Here is a 15,576-nt window from a genome sequence, read left to right as displayed (position 1 = left end):
TAGAGAAAATTCTGGGTGAACTACCAGCACAAGCAAGAGCATGCAGTTACTCTGTCATTATCAGGGTCTAAGGTCCAAGTTTACAAGAGCTCTGTCAGTGCTTCTGAGAAAATTCCCTTATTCTCCTTGGTAGTACATATACTTTTAAACACCCTCAGGAAACACCAAAATAACACTTTTTTTTTGGCAGCTAGCATACTATTCAAGACTTTGTTTTGAAAAACCTTCAAACACCAAAGCAGAATAGCAAATACACCAGAATCAATAGAAAGTTCTTGAGAAAAGTTTCTTTCTTCCCCTCCCCCTCTACCCCTACTCCCTTTTAGACTTTAATTTGTTTTGACTCAATTTTTGGACTTTGTTGGTTTTGTTCTCTTCGCATGTTTTATTTAGTGTGGTTGGGCATGAGTAGCACTAGGAAGAATTAAGCCATTTTGGATGGTCACTATCAAAAAGGAAGTGGGTTTTGGGGAAGACTGAAAAGTTAGACAATCATTAATTTTTAAATAACAACAGGGGCTTGTGCTTAGTGGCTTTGTGAAAAAAAATAGCATAAGACTCAAGCTGAGAATTGAATCTGAAGTATGCAAGGGATTTGATGAGAAAAATAGACTCAAAGCTAGCAACTAATAAGAATTATCAATGCCCTCCATGTATAAATGTACTAGATAAGCATAATCACACAACAAGCTGACCTTTTGGTGCCTATTCAGAAAGTATTCCAAGTAGACCTTGCAAGTCTACTCAAACTGCCTTCAAACACCCTGACAGAGCTTTTGTTCCACCAGAAGTTTTTGTTGTTGGTTTGTGGTATGATCTTGACCCAGTGATTACTGTCTGTAGTCACCGTCTGGCCCCAATCCCTGCTGCAATTTAAGCTATTTCTGCTGAACCAGTTTCAAAGAGCTATAAAGAGCTATGAGTAAGGAGATGCACGAAACTGCCATCCCTTCTGATCTCCCGATCTCTCTTAAGGGAATATCACATCTTCTCAGGTAATTGAATACAGGAATGCATCTGAGTAATCTCAGATGGAAGGCAACAAGAATCCTTTCATCTGTTTGTCTATGTCCTAAATCTTTTTTCTTTTTTCCTCTCTTTTTATTTAAAGTGTTAACTAGTATTTGTTTATAATTAGCTATGAATGTGCTTTCCAGTAACTTTCAAGTGGAGCCAGTTTTTTTTTTTTTTCAACAGATACAAAGCCTTTTCAATGACTCATTAGAGCTGTGTTACTATAGTTTTGAGACTTTCTATTTACACCAAAAACAGATCTAAGTACATTTGGATGGCTGATTATCAGGTAAATTCAGTCTAAGAAAGCTTTACAAGAGTATAAAGCAGGATTTCTTCTGGAAATCTTATCAAGAGTCTTACATCCTTCCATACTTCCTATGACAAATTCATAAAAGGTTGTAAGCATGAAGAATACCTATTTCCCCTCCCCCATTTTGTGAGATTTTTATGCATACAGATAAGAGAACTGTTAAATAGAACATTTAAATTTAAACACTCAGACCCCAATTTCATGAATATAACTTGGGATAGAGCATCCAAGATGCTGAATATTTTTCTAATGGTATTATTATTACTTTTTAAACCTATGATCAGATAAATACATAAATATTTATATTGATTTGAGCCTAATATACTTCCTTATGATGTTATACCCTCGCACAACAGGAATACAAATTATATGCTAGCTCCATAGATTGTGAGCAAGATTTATAGAAGGACAACTTAAAACTTCATTGAGTATGCAAGGGCAGAAACTTGAACTTCCTTAAAAGTTAAAAAAAAAATTAAACTTAATAGTCTATAAAAGGAGCTTTACTTTTGGTTCAGTATTCATCAGCAAGTGGTCCAACCACATTGCCAAAGTTGCAGAAAGCAAAGGCAAGGACTGAGAGAACGAAGGAGAAGACTGGGTTTGAGACTAACGAACCTGAAGGTACACAAGCTCATGGGACCTGATGAGATTCATCCATGCCAGAAGAAATGGCTAAGCCACTATCCATCATATTTGAGAAATTGTGGCTGTCCAGTGAAGTTTCCAGTGACTGGAAAAGTGGAAACACAACCCTCCATTTTAAAAAGGGAAATAAGCAAGCTCTGGGGAACTACAGCCCAGTCAGTCTCAAGTCAGTGAGAGGCAAGGTCATGGAGCAGATTATCCTGAAAACTCTGCTAAGGCAAATGGAAAATTAGAAAGTTATTGGTGACAGCCAGTATAGCTTCATAAAAGTGCAAAGACTGCCTGACAAATTCGGTGGCTTTCTACGATGGGGTTCCAGTGCTGGTGGGTAAGGGAAGAGTACTGATGTCATCTGCCTGGAATCATACAAAGCATTTGACACTATCCCACATGGCATCATTGTCTCTAAACTGAAGAGACAGGGGCTTGACACATGGGACACTAGGTGGACAAAAAACTTGCTGATGTTCACACTCAGAGACTTGTGGTTAACAGCTCAATGTCCAAGTAGAAAGCAGTGACAAGTGGAATGACTCAGAGATTGGTTTTGGGACTTTTAACAGCACTTTTTAACAGCCTTGTCAGAGACATGGACAGCGGGATTGAGGGCACACTCGCCAAGTTTGCCAAAGACACCATGTTGTGTGGTGCAGTCAAGACCACAAAAGCTTTGTGGTGTTAGGAAGGGATACCATCCAGAGAGACCACGACAGGCTTGAGAGGTGGGCCTGTGTAAACCTCACAAAGTTCAACAAGGCCAAGTGCAAGGTCCTGCACCTTAGTCACATCAATCCTAAGTACAAACACAGGTTAGGCAGAGAACGGTTTGAGAACAGACAAGAGGAGTAAGACCTGGGGGTGCTGCTCGATGAGAAGCTCACCATGACTGGGCAATGCATGCTCACAGCCCCAAAAGCCAACCATGTTGTAGGCTGCATCAAAAGCAGTGTGGCCAGCAGGTGAAGGGAGGTGATTCTCTCCCTCTATTCTGCTCTCGGGAGACCCCACTTGGGGTGCTATGTCCAGCTCTGGGGTCCCCAACCTAAGCAGCAACCTTTTGGAGCAAGAACACAGAAAGTGATAAAAAGGCTGGAACTCCTCTCCTATGAAGACAAGAGAAAACAAGGCTTTAGGACCGCCATACAGTACTTAAAGGGGGCTTACAAGAGAGTTGGTTAGGAACTTTTACAGGGACATTTAGCAATAGCACAAGGGGAAATGGATTCAGACTGAAAGAAGGTACATTTACATTAGAAACAATGAATAAATTCTTCACTGTGAGGGCAGTGAGACATTGGAACAGGTTGCCCCTAGAGTTTGTGGATGTTCCATCCCTGGAAGTGTACAGGGCCGGGTTGAATGGGGCTCTGCGCAACCTGGTCTAGTGGAAGATATCCCTATTCATGGTAGGGGGTTGGAACTAGATAATTTTTCAAGTCCCTCCAATCCAAACCATTCTATAATTTGTCAGCCTTAGAAGGATGACATCTCCTGTCAGCTGAATTAAGGGAGAGAAAATTGGGACCCAAATACAACATTTTAAAAAACTCTGAAACATAACAACAACCAAAAAAACCCCAGAAAATCACTCCATCATACTTAGTTATGTATTTTTTAGCAGCTACTCACTGTAATGTTGTCATGTCACATTCACACAAGTAAAATACATTGTATTTTGTGTGCAGCTTTTACCTCCTCACACGATGTTCCCTGCTACTGATATTAAGTCCTATGCTGCTTAAAAGTCTCATTCAGGACTAGGCAGGAAACAGATGTGAAGTTAGACAGCATACCTATGACTAAATATATGTCCTCAGGTACAGTAAAGATCCAGCAAGAGAATTGTTCATCTGTGAGCCTGGACTTCACAGTGCTGAAGAACATATGCCATTGTGATTAGGGCTCATGAAGGACCTAAGTGCTCTTAAGCTTTAATATCCTCTTATTTTTCATTCTCCATCCCAGGAACTATGTAATGAAAAAATTTTATTTGATTACATTTTTACTGGAGAAGAGATTTAAAATGTGAGTTTTCAGCCTTCTCCAACTATCCAAAAAGTCTTAGGCAATTTTTTTTCAGAAGGCATTTTTTTCATAGTCTTTTGCATTGGATGACTTGTACCATGCTATTCTGATACTCATATATTGATCTGTTCTCATGTGATGACAAAATACCTTTTTTAACTCTACCACATCTGTGCTGTCTGAAACCACTGTGATGCCTACAAAAATGATTATATGAGATCCTGTGCCAAAGGAATAAAACAGCTGACAACCCCAGTCTAAAAGTTTGGTCTTTCATGGACTTTGAAGCAAGGAAAGGCTAATTCAGTGAAGCCTGTCTAGTGTTGCAAATACAACACAATCTGAATTAGGATCATTATGTAAAAATGCACACCAATGGAGGTGCTGACATCTGAAGTAGGAACAAGTTTATATCATGCTGACGGTTAAACTATTTATCAGCATTAAGATGTCAGTGTGAGATTACAAGAATACTTTCAGGACAAAAAGAGCAAGTTTTAAAAGCTCCTTCAATAATTCAACAAAAAGAATATTAACAGAAAAATGCAAACATTTATGAAATTAAACTGCTTAAGTTGAATTCCTGCATCTTAGTTCTAATGAGTTTATGTTGCTTGCCCTTCATATTCCTCCAACATTTTATTCTCAAAGGAAAAAAAGTATTTTTTAGATATTACTAATGAGAATATTTTGGTAATCACAATAATATTTAAAGTGAGTGTCTCCACATAAATTACTAATATCCAACCTCTTAATGTTCTGTGCAATTTTTTAAAGAAAAACAAAAACATATTTATTCATATATCTTCCTAATCATGCTTCAGTCATATTTTCCTCAAATCATTTTTAGAAAAATTATGAACTACTGCTATGTTCTCCCTTATATTTATCAAATTATAAAAACAATATTTAAAGAAAATGAAACCTGCAAAATCAATCATTCTGGGTTAGAAAAGGCCAGAATTCAGATTACCATAGCAGCACTCATTTTGCAATCATCTACAGTATTTCTGGAGCCAGGAACTTAACCCAGACATCCAAAATTCAGTCTGATGCTTTAGTCTCATTCACAATCCATCATTTGATGGTGCATAGCCTTTTGGTACTTGACCTAAGAGAACAAGTCATGACCAACTATCTGGTTGCAGCTACAGCGATAAATAGAACTCACTGTGATTTATACATGCCTTTAGTAACAGTTGGGAAACTGGGTTCCTGAAAGCTCTTCCAGGCAAAAGAAGGAGGTAGTTACAGACAGTTCAACCAACAGGACAATTTTAGCATCTTTATTCTGTAAGATCACCAGGATGTGACTAGAATTAATGTTTGGAGAAGAGTCTATATTCTTGGGTCCAGCAGAACAAAACCTGGTGCTTGTATTCATTTACAATAGCAGAACCTGCAGTTTTGCAAATTTAGACTAGAAGGAACCAAAGACTGAATGGCTACCCTGTAGTCCAAAACTTAAAATCACACTGGAATAATTCTTATTGCTTTTAAATGAACTAGCCAAACATCAGAAAATTTTGTTTTTACTTCTGCAAACAATGCTTGTACTTCTCCCACAGCATAATGTTTTTTTCTAAAGTCTAAAATGAATTATATTGGCTTGGCTTCTTAATATTATGTAGGATGATTTGTTCAGATTTAAAGTCTGCAACATTTTCACAATTTATAGAATCTCAGTGGAAAAGCTGTGATTTCAACATACCGAATCTTCCCACTTCCCAAAAAAGACTTGCTATTCTGAGGGAGTGATGGCTGCTACCTCCTGCTGTGAGTCTCCTGCTTTATCAAGCTGACAAGAATGCACAGCCAAGACAGCACCTCAACAGCAGACACCCAGAGACTGCTTTTCACTGCAAACTTAACCACAGTTAAAATCTGAGGACTACGAATCATTTGTGGTTCATGCACACACAATTCTTTCAGTTTGAGCTGTCTAACCTGTCCAGTGGGGACAAGGCTAAAGGATTACTAACTGCTAAAGAAATTCCTCTACAAACCTTGTGATAATTAGTACCCTCAGCATTTCCCCACTGTCTCATGTCAGACTCATTTTCACCAGAAAAAGAAGTGATTTCTGAAACTTTCCAAGCTGGTAGATGTGATCGCTCATGTACTTGCACCCCTATCTATCCACAGGTGCATATGGAACAATGGAGACAAGGTTCCAAACCAGTGCTTTGCTTTCAATCTCTCTCATTCAAATTGTGACAACTTGTGAGGAATAACTCAAAGACAGAAAATGTGACTATATATGCTATATTGGGAACATACAAATTTTAAATTCCTACTGTTTGGTATGAATAAATTTTCATTGGAAAGGACAAATTTTACTAAATTTCACAGTTATATATTACATATTGGAAATGCTTAGGTAAATAGCAATAAAAAACTAAATAAGAAAAAAATTATTTTGAAAAGTTTTGTATTTTCTGACTACTTATCTTCAATATCCTTTGTTGAAGCAGATTTTCCACTTTTTTTTTTTTTATTTTTCCCTTTTTAAATTGTATGGCTATGGTGAAGTTCAGAAAAAAAATTGACATTCATAAGAACAGGACAACCATATCATACATTTGAAGATTGCAGCATGTGCACTCAAAAAGAGAACATTAAAAGAAAACAAGGAGGAGAAAACATGGAAGAAAACAACCTGGATGAACAGAGAGAATTTTTTTGGAGGTTTTGAAGCACACAGACCCTCAAAAATCCAGTGCATGGGATAAATCATGCTTGCCAATATCCACTAAGCCAATGTAGAAAGAAAAGCACAGGTAATTTAACTTCCTGCTAAGTATATTGATCACTATAAGAATGATCATGAAGTCCCTCAAGAAAGGACTGGCATCCTGTCACTAATTTGCACACTTTAATGCACATGCTGGCTGTTTACCCTACTGACTTGGATAGCAAGGTAAATACTGAACAGCCTTCATCACGTGTACCACTACAACTTTAATCTAAAAAATTCATTATTCTGAACGCATTCTTGCCTCTTTCCCTTCTTTAGCTTTCAAATGAAACTATCTTTACAATCAAGCTAGAGATATAAAACCTTGTTTTGTCTCTGATGAATCTAATAAAAGTGTTAACATTAAAAAACTACTTTTCAATTAATAGATAATTAGCAACAATCAGCTAGACTAGTTGCAGTAAAATAACTCAAAGTTATCTAGCTGTGTGTGGCAGTTACTATTCTTATAAAGCATTGCCTTTCTAACCCCTTGCCAAGGATATTTAATTTGGTATCCAAGTGTGGGAAAACCATTTTCCATTTTAGCTGCTTGCAACACATATAAGTGAATATGCTGTAAGTAACTAGCTCCTTTGAACTTTTGGGTCCCATTATGCACACAAGTTATCTACTCTGAAAAGGCATCATATAAACATGCCAAATAATTCAACCTTATGAAAAATGCTTTTCATCTGAATTATAAGTTAAAACTTTTTCTGACTTTAGAGAAACTGGAACTTGAAAAGATAAAAACCTAAAGCTTGATTTTTCTTTGCCCAGAGCATATGTTATATAAACAAAAATCCCCAAAAGGTGCCAAGAATTGTCCCTCTGTTTTTCTAAATGATCACGTGTGCAGTCTAGCTGAAAAGACTCATCGATTATGTCTACACAAACAACAAAAGCCCCTAGAAAAAATATCTAGATCAAAAGCTTGTCAAACACTGAACAGGAAAGAGAAATCCTGCTTTAAACATGGCCTCTTTCAAGTCGGAATTCAATCCCATGAAGTAAAAACAAAGGATTTCATAATGAAAGGTATTTAAATTACTTTATTTTTGGAACTTAACCAGGGATTCTTTCTTGCTATATGTTAGCCTTTGTCTTTCTTACATTAGGACAGAATTCTGCATAATAGGCCCTACTATTTAAAAAAAATGTAGAAATTGTTTAGTCACACTTTACTGTGTTCACAATATACATTTCCAATTATTTTCATCAACATGAGATAGTGATATTTTTACTGACATTATGGGTTTCTCCTTTTGTTAACCACACAACAATATACATTATTAATATGGGAACACAGCAGACCTCCTAATGGATGTGATGGATATACCTTTTTCTTTTCTTTTTCCTCTCTCTCCTGAAGTATAGACACATAATCACAAAGGAAATTGCATATCTTTGCAAAACCAGATCATTATACAGCATATATAAAATTATATTCAGGAAAGTATAGCCAGAAATCATAAAATAAGCATAAGTATAAAGTTAGATACTTTAAAAAATATGGTTTCTAAAAGGAAAAACACAATTTTAACAAATTTTACTTCTGCTGAAACAGAATCATATAATCATAGAATGGTTTGGGTTGGAAGGGACCTGAAAGATCATCTAGTTCCAACCCCCTGCCATAGTCAGGGACACCTTTCACTAGACAAGGTTGCTCAGAGCTCCATAACCTGGCCTTGAACACTTCCAGGGACAATCCCCATGTTTGATTTCCTACTCTGTTAATAAGGTTAAATGACATGATTTACAGTATGCCAACAGTGATATCTTGCAGATAAACTTGTGATTTGAAAGTCCCCTATCTATACATAAAAACTATAATATGAACCTAAAGCAAAACACTTGCTACATGTTCAATCGTACCACTACTGAAATATTTGTATGCCATATATTCATAAACAGAATTCAGCTTGAAATTGGTTCATGCCTACTAGTGCTGGAGACAACACCCTGTTTGCCAGACTTGTCTTAGAAAACATCAGTTCATATTTGATGATTAAAAATATTGGGTGTGCTCAATTTACTCCCCGTAATTGAGAGTCCTGTAGCATGGATCAGCACATGTGTAGCCTGGTTCAGTCCCCTCCAACCCAAACCATTCTGTGATTCCATAGGTATTCCACTTATAACATTTGGACAGATAGTCATCTTGGATACTCTAACCAGGAAGATATACAAGCATATCTGACAGGCCTCTCAAATACAAATCACATTCAGTTAATAAACATTTCTAGATATGGTAGCTGTAGGTTAATGAGTTGATAAATCAGCACTAGAATCAGAATTCTCACCTAATGCCTGTTCAGGAGACAACAGGTCTTTGATTATAAAAGCAAGTATCAAAGCAGAAAAATGCGCAGAAAAATGCACAGAAAAATGTTAAAATTATGTTGGTATACTCATCAGGGTATTTTAACCCTGATGCATTGAATTCTGACTTCTACTAAAAAGCAAATTGGTTGATGCAGAGTAGAATTTCAAGAGATGCTCTGACATGCATTAGTGAAAACCCAAAGTTATCCATATTTCCTATAATCTCATCAAAGAAAAGTCTAGTAAACCATAGTCTATTCATTTTAAAAGTGTTTTTCTCCTAATATGCAGGATGCCAGTTGATCCTGGATATTTTTAATATATTTTTTATTGCAGTGTTATTCATTAATCACATCCAAATATTTCATATGGGTTTGCAGTATATCTGAAAAACCTTTAACTACTTTTGTTATGCTTATTCCATGTTTTTGGCACATACAAAAGAATTATCTCATTGGAATTAAGTTAATGAAACAAATCCAGCTTCAATAATTTTTCAGGGAACAAAGGCTGTAAATTTGTTTTCTACTGGAATGTTGAACTTAGAAGATCACACACTCAAGCCAATAGCATTGGAGAGTGAGTCACCTATAGTACAAGAGAACAACTTTGCAAATCTTTTAGAACTGTGTGGCATCTGATCAAACTAATCCATGTCTTTCTATGATGCCAAAATAAACAGTCCCTTTCCCACAATGTATAAACATTGTTCCCATAACTTTCCTTTGAAATGTCATGAAAAGGTTAAGTGATGTTTCATTATTTACCTTGACTAATGAATTGCTCCATGTTGTCTTTGAAGGGCTGTAGGTGCTCTTCTAGTGATAGCTGATAAACTTTTGCTGCTTCTGTCTCACATGCTGAAATTGGAGTCACAGATTAGTTTAGGATGACACATCATAGCATGGATCTGCATACTATAAGAAAAGACACTTTAATTCATATCCAGGGAAACCACTGGAATATGTGCCTCAAACACACTGCAAGTACAAACATTATGATAATAGAGTCACGAAAAGTCATGTTCCCAGTAAAATATTTTTATATGCAGATAATTTGTGGCCAGTGTGTGAGTTTAAATAAGCGGTAGCAAAAAATTAACAAAAGTATCCAATGGTTTTGAGGGAGAAAGACAAAGTTAAAGGGCAGAATTGTATGGGAACAAAATTAAAAACTCAGATTCCAGGCTGTATTGATATACCTGCCCCCAGGTAATAGTGCCTGAATTAAATAAGGTGCAGATGCAAAACCTGCACCAAATAGTAGCAATGACCTTAATTTAGGGAGTTAAGCCAGATGAGGCCTTGATACTTGATAAAAACGCAGATGTGGTGAAGAGTTCCACATTTTTCAAAAGTAAAAGAGAAAAGGACTAGAGTGAAAGATTGTAAGAGCACTCATGGCTCAAAGTCTCTGAGAGAACTTGAACAAGAACAGCTTGCTTCTCATTGGACTAAAAACGAAGACAGAGAGTCTGGAGCCTAAAGAAGCCCTGACACAACGATTATTTGTGGGTAAGGTGTTACCTTCACACTTCCGAGCTAATTTAATTTGGGTTAAGAGAAGACCCAAGACTTTAATTTCAGATGAATGTTGAGCTCCAATTTCCACCATAAGGGAAATCTTTTTAGGCTGTGACAAGCTCCTATCATTCAACAGAAATGAATCCTCCTTGATTCTGTCTCAGAATTTCCAGTTTAAGTGCATACATTCCGAAACATGCATTTCCTTGCTTTCTGTAATTTGTCACTAGAATATAAAGCCCCACTATTCATATGAGCCATTGCTATTCCTCATTGTAACTGAAGAATTCAGAGTGTTGATCTTGATGAAAGCAGTACAAAATACCAGTTCCCAGTATTTCTTCCCAAACGAAGAAGTAAGATACTGAGTAAATGCTTGTGTCAGAAGGTATTTAATAACTTCTAAGCAACATGGAGAAAAAAACATGGGGGAAAAAAAAAGTATGTGAGAATACAAACAGCCTTCTAAATGTAATATTTTTTATCCTCAGCTTCAAACTCAAACACATTTATCTCCATGAAGCTGCTCAGCTAAACATCCAAATATTAAAGGAATAGATTGGCAAAGGGCATCTGCTGTGATGACTTTGCAACAAAGTTTTGTCTAAAGCAAAAGCTTGTCTGATTATTCTTAACTGACTCAAAACCTGGTTTTATGTTCCCTATTCTCACGTTTAGTTATTCTCTCATTTTAGCAGATATATATACAATTGAAAAACTTAGGCAAAGTTAGCAAATCTTTAAAACTCCATTTGCTTCCAGCAGATTTTAAATTTTCTTATACTGAAGGAATTGAAAAGTATTCAAGGCACCACAAAAGAGACTCATATAGGCAGTCACAAAAGCCAAGCACTAGGTAGAAACTGATGTCACAAGACTGAATTACCCAAACAGGAATAGAGATACTTTTTGTTACTTTAAAGCAAGGTGAAGGTTTCAGTATCCTCTTGTCTCAAATTATGCACTTGAGACCTTCCAAAGATCTCAAATCCTAAACAGAAGTCGGCAAGGGCAGAGGCACCTTTTCTCCAGCTCTCTAAATCAATTTTAACCTATAAGCAATACATAAACGATGGCAAGGACTGATAGTACATTTAATTTCATCTCCTCTCAAGATCATACGCTGCAGAGAACTGTATGCCATTTTTCACAGAAGCAATCAGAATGGATTCTTGTGGGCAATTCAAACTGTTAGCTTTTTTGCCCATACATACATATGTGTCTCAAATGCTTCTCACCTGGAAATTGATGTGAGATTCTGTGCTCAAAACCAGTTTAGAGATTTAAACAAATTGTAATTTCAGCTGTATCAGTATCTCAAGAATTCATCTCATTCTCTATTTCTGTGTTAAAATACAATTAATTGCATTTTTTCAAGCTATTGTGTTAGCTTGCTCATCCTATATTTTTGTTTTATTTTTATTTCAGGTCAATTTAGTAAAAACATATAAAGTTTCACAACAGCCAATATCACTTAAGAGACATCTATATGGAAAAGGAAAGTGACAAAACACTCTGTGCTTCACACTAACATTTTCAGTAAGTGATTGTGGTATGTGATGCAAAATGCACTCAGTCTCATTATCTGAAATAGTTACTTTACCTTTCTGAAAAGGAGAAAAAAAAAGTTTTCAACATTCATACTATCTGTCTAATGCATATTTTCCAGCTGGTTCTGTTGGATACCTAATTTTAGCCCCTGGAAGCACAAATCTCTTCTAAATATAAAAGATTTCTATTTGAACAAACTGGGTGACTAGATGGCCAGCTGCTCCTCAGGCTTACTGCATTTTCTTTGGCAAGTATAAAGATGGGCAACGGGAGTTTTCTTTTCAAACCCCCAAAATATAAAAATATAATGAAAAATAAAAGCAAACAAACAAAAACCTCATACTGAACATAAAAACCCAACCCATAAAAAAATAAAAAAAGCAAGCAGACTAATGAATTATGCTGGATGAGTAATTAACAGATCCCTTAAGCTGTTTTTGTTAACTAATTCAGAAACTGCATACTTATCTAAAGAAGTCTTCTAGAAGTCAGGTGGATTTTCAAGATAGTTTAAGATATTTGAGAGCACGCCTTTAATTGAGACTTGCTAGACTGTTTGTATTAAAGTTTTTATGGAAGCTTTGAAATTATGTCCCTAATTTTCTAAGGTTCTGAGTACTCAGGCTGCCATAGGAGATGTGGCTGTGTCCTACTTGTCCGAAAACTACAGAACAACTTTATCACGCCTTTCTCAACTTCCTCAGTGCTTTCTGGATTCCCTACAACTGCAACCTGTGACTTTAAAAGAAAGTTTAGACTTTATCTAAAGGAAACAATGCTGGCCTCATCAAAAGACACACTCTGATGAACCCAGCCACAAATACAGAAAGAGCTCTTAATTTTCTTCTATTTATTTTTTTTGGAATTGTAATGACTTACACTAAGAACTGCTGAGTCTTCAAGGGCTTCCATAGACAGCTCCTTGTTTGGAGTATTAAGGACAGTAAAATATGACTCACAGATTGACTGAAAGCCTGGCTTTAGTTTACATCTGGTTTAGGTTTAGGAATCTGCATGCGGCATAGCTGCAGCAATTAACCCTTTCAGTGATAACAGAACAAACAGATAGAATTTGTGGTTGTACAGTTGTTAATGAGTAGGCAAATGTAAAGATTTAATTTGGTTAAAATAATACCTGTTTCTGTAAAGGTAAGTGATAGAGATAACTGGAGGACTGACCCAAACTAGTACTGTTGCTATATTATTTTGCTATTAGTTACCTTGAGTGATTTGGCATTATTTTATAAAAAACTGAAGGAATTTTTTAACCAGAATATGGATCTATGGATCATAGAAAAAAAATAAAGAATCTATTTCTTAATTGGGAAATATCTTCATTCACATTTGTAGCAAACCTATTAACAGAGAATGACAAAACCACAAACATTTCAAATTCTGAATGTTTTTGATGATGCAATTCAAACTCTAAAGAATAAAATTTTTCTCTCATTTCAATTCTCTCTACTCCAGCTCTGCCTTGTCTTGAAACTTGAAATACCAGTGTAAAAGAGCATTAAAAATTTTTTGGGAAATCTCTTAGGATATTCTTTATTTCACCAAACTTTAGTTGTTTAAAAGACAGATCAGCAGATTAGGCTCAAGGCCTTTCCTTAACTGGAAAATCTATCAATCCTTAGATTGTCCCTCTCCTTTAGGAGAGGACAGTCAAATTTAGAAGAGCAATCCCTTCCCTTTCCTCCACCTGAAGTGGGGCCCTAAATAGATTGAAGCTGCTCAAGTTTGTTAATTGAAGTTGCTATTAATACCACTCTAACTTCTGATCAAGAAGTGGCATTGGAACATTGCTAGAGTCTTAGATCCATAATCAGAACTATGATGGAACACAGTCTCGAGAATATGAAATGATACCAGGATACATGTGTGTGTGTGAGAGAGAGGGGGGCAAATAGAATGCTGCAATTTTTTTTTAACTTTAGTCTGAAAGCATTAATATTACTTATTAAAGAACCAGTAGTGGATGCAATCTTACTTTGCAAAGTAAGCCCTGCACCCCAGATTTGACCACGAAGAGGAAAATTCCATCTGAAACTACAGCTTGACTGAACTCTCAGGGTTGGGAACTCTTTCTAGTATTGAGGATAAACTTTATTGAGGCAAGAGGAATGACTAGCAAGCCTGTTGCTGTCCAAACTCTCTGAATTGCACATTGACACCATCCCAAATACAACCTTTGAAAGCCTTTTTATTGCACAAGATGGTACTTGCAATGCTCTTATTCACACAGCAGGTGTTAAACACAAGAGCACATAACAGCTCTACAGCTAGCAGGTCCAAACTGAATAGATAACTTTAGGTGACTGTAAGAAGCACTGAAAAAAATAGGGAACACGTATTTTTCCAAGATACTCCAGGACTTTTCTTGGAACATACTTTTAAGATACAAAGTGTTCTGCAAATGCTTAACACTTTATAAACATTCTCAGTCACATTTATTCCAAATCAGGGAGATGTACTGGGCCACACAGTCTAGCTTCTTTTGGATGGAGAATTTTCAATGAGTTGTAAACACTCAGAATAGGAAAAGAAAGCATCACTACAGAAATAATGTTTAATTATGATAATTATTCCTTGTAGTCACTTTCCAATCAAATATATTAAATATGACATTATAACATATAAACAAGTACTGAATTCAACTCAGTTTCATAGCAATCTGCATTTCATTGTACTATTAATCTCTTCTTCTAGTCAGATTTACTTTCAGCCTGACATTGTTTCTAATTCCCTTTTAGCTGAGCTTCAGTGAAAGTTTTGCAATAAGTGACAAGTGATGAATTAGTTTCTGATTAGCAAGAATAAACTTAATGTTATGAGGCTAGAATGCTAATGTGTAGCCAAAGAATAGCTTCTAAACATTTTTAACTTGCTATAATTCTATAACTCACAATGCCATTTTAGTGTTCTAGTTCTTTCCTAAACCAAATATGTCTGGAAGAATTTCATCCACATCCACTGTGGATTTGGGCTACAAATCCAACGTTCTCCTAAATCAAAATTTAACCTTAAGAGAGTGTCAGAGCAAAGAGAGTTAGAATCTTGATTGATTTAATACATGTTTTCCACATCTTTCTGCTCTAGCTGGAGCACTCTGAAGTGTCTAGAAAAACATACTGATACTAATAGTTATATAACAGAGGTCCTAATCAGTGAGTGTCACACACTGCTCCTGTGACCCTGGATGCCCAATTTTCTTTACATGGTGAGTTGATTTAAGTCATGTGGCAAGTGCTAAAGTTTCTTCTGTGGAATGACATAGGAACAGCAGTCATTGCTTGGCATGACTGCATCAAGGAACATTGCTGACAGCCAGGAGAGATCAAAAGCAGATCAAGTTGCTTAACAAACTATATGTCACTGAAGTAAAAAAGGCTAAAGTGGGAATCCTGGAGAGCTGTGAAATCTAGGAGCAACAG

The 15,576-nt window shown here is 36.2% G+C and overlaps 1 protein-coding gene across 2 annotated transcripts in view; it reads right to left on the bottom strand.

Moving 5' to 3' along the window:
• FMN2 (formin 2) overlaps window positions 1–15,576 on the bottom strand; it is a 152,969-nt gene that overhangs the window by 39,882 nt on the left and 97,511 nt on the right. For both annotated transcript variants that reach the window (XM_036379618.2, XM_036379620.2), the window contains one exon: window positions 9,836–9,928. In XM_036379618.2, the coding sequence (XP_036235511.2) occupies window positions 9,836–9,928 (93 nt within the window). The remainder of the gene's footprint in view (window positions 1–9,835; window positions 9,929–15,576) is intronic.

The sequence above is a fragment of the Molothrus ater genome, chromosome 3 (assembly GCF_012460135.2).
Source record: "Molothrus ater isolate BHLD 08-10-18 breed brown headed cowbird chromosome 3, BPBGC_Mater_1.1, whole genome shotgun sequence".
Classification (NCBI taxonomy): domain Eukaryota; kingdom Metazoa; phylum Chordata; class Aves; order Passeriformes; family Icteridae; genus Molothrus; species Molothrus ater.
Note: the sequence above shows the minus strand (reverse complement) of the source record. Positions and strands in the feature narration are given on the sequence as shown.